Raw genomic sequence first — 8,078 nt, 5'->3', positions numbered from 1 at the left:
CGGTAACAAAACCTGTCCCATCATTTCCTCTAGTTATTTTCCCCTCGCTTCGAGTCCAAGCTCAAGCAATCAACGCTCTTAATTCTAGCGGTATAAAGTACTGTTCACGTACATATAAAACACATTGTGCATGATTTTGAATATAATGAGCGACTAGAACAACAGTTTTCATTTATTGTTATGTTCCAATTTCGCTTATAACAAATGCGATACGATATCTCCCGATGTACAATAAATTATTTAATCAGCCGCAACGCAACAAAAAAAGGTGTCACATTTTCGACAAGAAAAGAAAACTTTTGTTTTTGGAAATTTGAGTTTTATTTTTCAGTTGACTTAAGTTTTCGGTCGGTATCAAACCGTAAGATTTCCTTCTGTTAGCAGTTTTACTGAAACTCACCATTGATTTGACTTTCTTCACTCCCTCTCTTGTTTATTAACTTGTATAAAAATCGCCAACTAAGCTTTCGACCAGAGCTTTATACAGAGTTGAATGAAATCATAAATTTGATCGTGATCACGGTAATTTTACATTTTTGCGCATTACTTGAAATGCAAAAAAAACGTCTTTTTGCGGAACTCATAATGTGCAGAAACCTAAAGTTTGTGGTTTCGGTAATTTCATTTGTGGATTTTTGTGCGAAACAAATAGTATTTGTCAAATACAAAATATTCGTGAAAGGATCGCAGTTCACAATAAAAGTACAAAATCACTAAAAAAAAGTGTACACATGATCCAGATCTATCCCCATCTATACTATCAGGAAAAACATGGGCCAGATGCGAATGCAATATAATGCAAAAAATTTGTCAAACAAAACGTTCGTACCACTGACTGTACCATCGATATAATATACTTAGATAATGAGACACGAAGAAAGAAATTTTGGAAATATAGCGCACATACAAGTGCAAAAAATACGAATCACAACACAAAACGAAGAGAAAAAGGAAATTGAGAAATGCAGAGTTTCAATTATTTTCAAATATTTTTATGACATTATTTCGCGCGCTTTCTCAAAGCGTAAGTTACGTTACACATACATCTATGTGATCTTTCCGCATAAAGTAGCGTTGACATTACTTATCTACCCTATATTATATCGATGGACTGTACATACCACATTTATGACGTTTCTTCAAAGAGAATAGCAAAGTGTTAACTGATCCAAGTATTTTTTATTTGATAACTTAATCAATTTGACTGTGGGGAAGTGACTAAACCCTGCTATTGTTGGATGGAATGTACTTTTAATATGACTTTCAAATGCATAGCATTACATGAGGTAACCACTTGCTTCGACAAGAGGGATTCTTTTGAAAAACATCCTACAGAAACCGGACCGATTTTTTAGTGCAATCATTTTTGCGCGCCCAGGCAGGAATTGAACCCTAGAATCAAAAATCACTTTCAAAATTTTTTGCCGGCCACTATATGACAGAGTACGGTATACAACACCCTAAAATGTTCAACAAATGTTCAGTATAAAATATTCATTTTTATGGGACACAGGGCCGAAAAAAAATGTGAAAGTGGTTTTAGATTCTAGGGTTTAATCCACGCCATTACTCGTATAAATTTATACGTCAGAGAGAGCTTTTTTCTCCTTTGTTACGATCTGTCAGTTTTTCTATTTTGCGATTTAGTATGGAAATGAAAACTAAAATTGAGATATCTTTGCTGTTTTAAGTGGTTTTTCATATTTTTTTGGACCAAAATGTTTTAAAGTGTGTTTGTAATCGATTGGCATTAAAAGATTGTCTGAAAATATTTTTTCTATTTTATTATTTTGTTAAGGCCAGGTTATGGTCCGATATATCGCATATATGTCAAGACGTATAACCTGGCCTTAAGGCCAGGTTATGGTCCGATATATCGCATATATGTCAAGACGCATAACCTGGCCTTAATGTCAATCGATTACAAACACACTTTAAAACATTTTGGTCCAAAAAAATATGAAAAACCACTTAGAAGAGCAAAGATATCTCAATTTTAGTTTTCATTGCCATACTAAATCGCAAAATAGAAAACCTGACAGATCGTAACAAAGGAGAAAAAAGCTCTCTCTGACGTATAAATTTTTACGACTAATGGCGTGGATTGCGTGGATTCCTGTCTAGGCACGCAAAAATGATTGTACTAAAAAACAATGAACGTCAACACAAGGTATGGTTGAATGCAAGGTAAATATATGGGCGGAGGTAATGCCATATATACCCGAATCAGATGTGCAGAGGCACGAAAGTTTGCTATAAACGCCATCTCTCTCGGTAGGCTGTTTTTCAAAAGAATCCGTCTAACTGTTTTTCGACAAGTGAGGTTGAATGCCTCGCCCTCGAATCGGATATGCAAACTCCATACTTGTCGGAAAGACAGTTACCGAAGCTTGTTGTTCAAGAACACACTTGCGAGTTTGCTTTTATCAAAAAGTTTTTTTCCGAATTTCCGATTCTGTGCGATTGTAGTATGCCTACATACAATGTGTGGTATCACAGCCCTGCGTCTAGTATGAACATAGAAAATATTCGGAGGCTGATGAAATCACAGTAGTCATTCCGTTTCTGTTGTACAGATAGATGACTTGCTTGCTCGTATCACTAAAGCCTCCAAATTTGACACTTGTCAATTTAGTGTTCATGCTAGTAGCAGTGCTGTGGTGGTATACATTGAGATTTTGTACGATACAAAGCGTTTGTAGTTCGCTGATGATACTACCGTTGCTTATCGCATCTTTGTACGATATTTTGAGTGTTGCATTTTTGATTCGAATAAAATGTGATAAGAAGCACATCCAGTTTACAACGGTTATCAATGTACAATTCGTTTTTGTTTGTAAATTTCAGCATTTGATTGCTTTCTATCGTCGGTCTGTTTTTTTCAAATAAAAATTAATTTGGTGATTAGATTGCATACCCATTAATAGTATGTCATTTTGGAGAACAGTGACAAAGATAGAAATAAAATGATGGAACTGCAAAAAGACCATAACCCTTGAATTATGTAAATCGACGACTGATAACAAAGAAATCAAAATCTCACCTGTATCAGGTGACTTTGTCTCCATGTAATCCACAGCTGTCTTTATAGCAGCAATCTATTGTAAATTAGTTCCACGAGTGCGAAGTTTGCCAGAGCGAAGCGAGGGCCGTAATTCACCCAAGTCGTGATATTTTTTCGCGATTGATGGTTTTGTGAATGTAGTAAGTATCGGGGACTTCCTTTTTTGTTCAAAAGAACATCTATCGCATTTTTCTATTTTGTGAACGAGTTCTCGTTCCACATTCACAAATCTCGCATCTACTCTGATTTAACAAAAAGGCAATCAAAAAAATAATAGACTAGTGGGACGTTCTCACAAGTCATATTTTATTTATTATTTACGGTTGATTGAAAATCTTGCTGAAAAAAAAACTCAAAAAGTGGTCAAAAATCACTACTTCTTATATGGGAATTTATATTCGAGGAATTCTTTTTTCCCGGTCTACCAATAAATTTCTCCTTTTACACATATTTTAAATCAGTAACCATTACAAAGTCGAAATTGGTACCAATTTACCGAAAATATTGGTAAACTGAGTTATTTTTTACGGTCAACCGAAAACTAACAACGTTCATTTATTACCAGCCCTTCTTATATTCGACGGTTTCCAAAGAATTTTTTGTTAAATTTTATTGCCATTTGCGTAAAGTCATTGATATCTTTTATTGTTCAAAATTTGACAATTTTTTATGACTGAAACAAGCTGGAATAAGTAGGCTTTTGTGTTAAATACAAAGAAATTGATCAAAAATATATTGAGAAAATTGTCAGTCAAGGGATCTAGTGGGTTGCTTTGTGCAACGTACTTTGCTTTGTGCAAGAAAACTTTATTTTTTTTTTGAAAATAAGCATTCATCATGAGGTTAACAATTTTTCGATAAATCAATGTTCTATTATTGACGTTCTTAATTACTAAAGACTTTGTTCTTCCCTAACTGTCAGCAGAATAACTGTACTGGATGATAATATAGATTTGAATGATAATATAGTTTATAAAGTATCGATATTGTCGTCCCAAAAATTATCATATAATGACGATAATATCGTCCAAAAGAACAATTAAATCTTACATAAAATGATCGTCCAGCGGATATTTTCATCCAGGACGATGTTATCGTTTTTTGGACAATAATATCGTTCCTGACAACGCAGTGCGTTGTTCCTGACGATATTTACCGTGTAGAAATTTCGCCTCTCAGACATAACGATTTTTTTTTAAATCGAATCAACGCGCTTCGTTGAATTAATTGAAATTCTGGTTTACTTTTCTAATATTTCATTTGTCTTGGTCTAGCATTTTAAGGTCGATGTGATAAGCGAAGCGAATCTTACTTTTGTGAAGATCGAAATAATGTATTGAAAGCCAATTGGACTTCGAAAAACAGCGAAGACTTTGACTTTCCGTGACTTTTTTTTGGCTTCACTGACTTTCTGAATATATCCGTGATTTTCCGGATATCGCCGAATATTCATGACTCCGTGAATTTTTCTTGACTCTTCGTGACTTTCTGTGAAGCCACTTCCCACCACCACTTTCCGTGAGTTTTCGTTACTTTATGTGATTTATTGAGACTTTAGTGATCTCTCTCAAGTTTTAATTACAAAATAGAATGCTTTCAAGGAGGGGGAACCAATTTCCGGAAAGTCATGGAAAGTCGAGAAAAGTAACAGAATTATCCGGATAGTCAAAAAGTCAGGTAAAGTCACGTCACAAAAGTACCGGACAGTCGCGGAATGTCCCGAAGAGTCACGGCGAGTCCCGGCAAGTCAATAAAAGTCAAATCAATGGTTGCTGTTTAGTCATTCAATAATCGAAAGCGCTATTGAATTAGCTGACCAATTTATGTGGTTCCCATTAGTATAAATTCTGAGCCGGTATGAACATCGCCAACTTCCTGCTGGGATCAATTCCCTTGATGCTACAGTTCTATGCAGAAACATATCGCGAAGCGGATTACAAAAACACAATTTTTGAATTGGAAAGTCAATTTAATGTTCCTAAGATCAAATTTTACGATTTTATAGTGGGTAAGTAGACTTGGGACAATTCAATTCGGAGAAGTTAAGGATCAGTGCAAAAGTGCTCGTCAATATCGGTTAGGAACGATAATCAAGTCGTAGAACGACTCCAGTTTCAATAATTGAATGGATCATCGAGCTTATATATCAAATAAAATGGAATTTTTAATTAAATAGTTGGCGGAGGATCAGCTGGTTGTGTATTAGCTGGACGGTTATCAGATCACTTTAACGTTCTACTGTTAGAGGCTGGCGGCTCACCTCCTCCAGGAACATCAGTTCCATATTTTATAGGAGCCATTGGCCAGGATGCATCAATCAATTACTTTTTCAATTCGATACCGCAGACTAATGCATCCTTGTCTTCTGATGGGGTAACAATTGCCTGATTACAAGTGGGAGTCTCGCTGAAACTTTCTTTTCTGGCTGTAGATTGCAAAGTCAAAAACGGGAAAGATGCTTGGTGGATCGGGTTCGCACAACGACATGATACACTCGCGTGGCAATCCACAAGACTACGATAACTGGGCGGCTCTATTGAATGATGATAGTTTCAGCTATTCCAATGTTCTGAAGTATTTTAGAAAAATGGAAACTTTCGTCGGCGAAAAGTTCGGGACCGAGAGTGACGGTAATTGGATTGTTTGTGGCATAGACCACAGAACTGCTCCTAGCATGAACACTAACTTGACAGGTGTCAAATTTGTAGGCTTTAGTGATAAAGCTACAGCCAAAGATTGTTTGTATTGTATGTTTTGACTCATACAACGATAGCAAGTTGTCTAACAAAAGAAACGCAGCGCCTACTGTGATTTCATCTGCCTCCGAATATTTTCTATGTTCATGCTAGAAGCAGTGCTGTGCTTAGACCATTTAACTACTTACGCTGTCATTAAACTCGTAGAGTTTTATGGAAAAGATGGACCGATCATGGTAAACTCCAACGATGATGTTCCGATTCTTGATCTGTGGTTTGACGCTGGAAATGAACTCGGCTACTCAGTGGGCGATCCAAACGGTTACCAAAGAGAAAGTAAGACTGAAGTAGCGTTAAAGTATCGCTTGAGATCACAATTCTTACTTTTGGGAGTGAAAATTTGAAGATTGTGTTTAGGGGTAGAGGTGGCAGAGCCAGATCTACTGGGAAGTTTCTTCAATCCTTAAATTAGTTGAGATCTAGATTATCGGCAGGGGTTTTTCAGTAACATTAATCCGAAGCTCTTATGGTCCGTCTACAGGTTTTGCGCCACTCAATTTGGCCGTGCGAAATGGTAAACGATCCAGTTCGTACATTGAATACATCAAGGTCCATGAAGGGTCAAGAAGCAATCTGACAGTCATTCGATATGCAAACGTTTCAGAGGTGCGCCGTTTAATGCCTGGCTGCCCATGAATATCTCTCAAACGAATTCATTTTACAGATTTTACTGGACGAGGATAAGAGAGCTTACGGAGTCGCGTATAAGCGCCACGGAATTCCGCAAATTGCTCATGCATCCAAAGAAATCATTTTGAGTGCTGGTACATACGGTTCGCCTTTGCTGTTAATGAAATCGGGAATCGGTCCCGTTAGCGTCTTGAATGCAGCGGAAGTATAAATTTCGTTCCGATTTTTCGGGTAAAATTTCTCAATTCAAAATTCTTTGAAGATCCCAATCAAAGTTCCGTTGGAAGCGGTTGGTAAGAATTTGGGTGAACATCCACTGTTCGTTCTGCCAGGCTTCGCTGTGAATGACTCGTCCGTATTTCTCAAAGTCGATTCGTCGCAGATCGATAAAATTACCGAAGAATTCCACAATGACGGGGATGGAGTGCTGACCAAAAATACGGAAGCTCAGTGTCTCATTGCCTCGTCGAAGGCTAGACCGGGCTGGCCTAACATTTGGATTGCCATTCATGCCCTACCGAGTGTGGACGGAACAGAAATACTGAATTTTTACACATTTGTCGGACGACCGCAAAGCAAGGGATCCGTCACTTTGGATGCGGAAAAATACAGAGCAGGAGTTCGAGACGACCAGCAACTAGCGTTGATTGATTACAGATTTTTAACTGATCCCGAGGATGTCGACGCTCTGTTGGAAGGTAAATTGATTAACCAACCCTTTGCGGCCATCTGTTGAATGCTTCCCATTCTACTATTCTAGCGGTGAAATTCATTTTTAAAATCGTCGACACTGATGCTTTTAAAAGCATAAATTTGACGTACATCGCCGCACCGGATCCAGCGTGTCAAGGCTATGCATTTTTGTCGGATGATTATTGGACATGTAAATTGCACCAGGATGTTATGGCCAGCGTACACATGGTTGGAACGTGTAGCATGGGACCTGATTCTGGCGACTCTGCCACATCGGTCGTCGACACCCAGTTCAGGTAAAATGGTCGATTAACATCTTTGGATCAAGATAAATTCAAAGAATATCCAACAGGGTGCGAGGTGTGTCTAATTTGAGAGTAGTCGACGCTTCGGTCATGCCCGAAGTTACCAATGCTAACATCAACGCACCGGTGCTGATGTTGGCTGAAAAGGCAGCTGAGGATATTGTCAGTTTATACAAGGATGTCAGACGAGAGTCGGATTCGCCATATTGGCAACGGAACCGATTCCATCCGAAGATTGTGCGACCCCATACGAAATCGCAAAGTTGATAATTGCCGATGATGTTAATGAGACGATGCGGTGAAAGGGTGTGTTATAATAGTAATAGACTGAGTTTCGTAAAATAAATTTTTGATTTTTCTAATAAAAATGTTTGTTTTGTTTCCTAAGACCAACGCACTCCATTAAACATGCAAAAGATCATAATTTAAAAAAAAATGCCTCCACGACGCAGTAGTCTAAAATTTAGGGTTTTATGTTGGTAGAAATCACTGCGTCACATTTCATTCAAAATAAGAGGCCAAATGACAGTTAATAAAATCTGTTCCTTTGCCTGTTCTTGAAGTGCGTTGCTTAGATCCATTTCAACGTGGCTTAAAAAATCTCCTTCTGATGCTGCACACAGCGACGCG

The 8,078-nt window shown here is 37.7% G+C and overlaps 1 protein-coding gene across 4 annotated transcripts; it reads left to right on the top strand.

The window, feature by feature from the left end:
• The first annotated feature begins 329 nt into the window (after positions 1–329).
• Positions 330–7,800, top strand: LOC119075489 (oxygen-dependent choline dehydrogenase-like). 4 transcript variants are annotated; one of them, XM_037181957.1, is made up of 10 exons: positions 330–351; positions 4,904–5,072; positions 5,241–5,437; positions 5,496–5,694; positions 5,968–6,096; positions 6,302–6,426; positions 6,485–6,655; positions 6,713–7,148; positions 7,211–7,439; positions 7,496–7,800. In XM_037181957.1, exons 2-10 carry the CDS (start codon positions 4,922–4,924, stop codon positions 7,713–7,715), a joined length of 1,857 nt encoding a protein of 618 aa, XP_037037852.1. In that variant the 5' UTR covers positions 330–351; positions 4,904–4,921; the 3' UTR covers positions 7,716–7,800. The 4 variants fall into 4 exon arrangements, with proteins under 4 accessions (XP_037037852.1, XP_037037851.1, XP_037037850.1 ...); XM_037181956.1 differs by having other exon boundaries at positions 331–347; XM_037181955.1 differs by having other exon boundaries at positions 336–361; positions 7,496–7,786.
• Positions 7,801–8,078: the final 278 nt, after the last annotated feature.

This window comes from Bradysia coprophila, unplaced genomic scaffold (genome assembly GCF_014529535.1).
Source record: "Bradysia coprophila strain Holo2 unplaced genomic scaffold, BU_Bcop_v1 contig_211, whole genome shotgun sequence".
NCBI lineage: Eukaryota > Metazoa > Arthropoda > Insecta > Diptera > Sciaridae > Bradysia > Bradysia coprophila.
The sequence above is the reverse complement of the archived record's forward strand: the minus strand, read 5'-3'. Positions and strand labels throughout refer to the sequence as shown.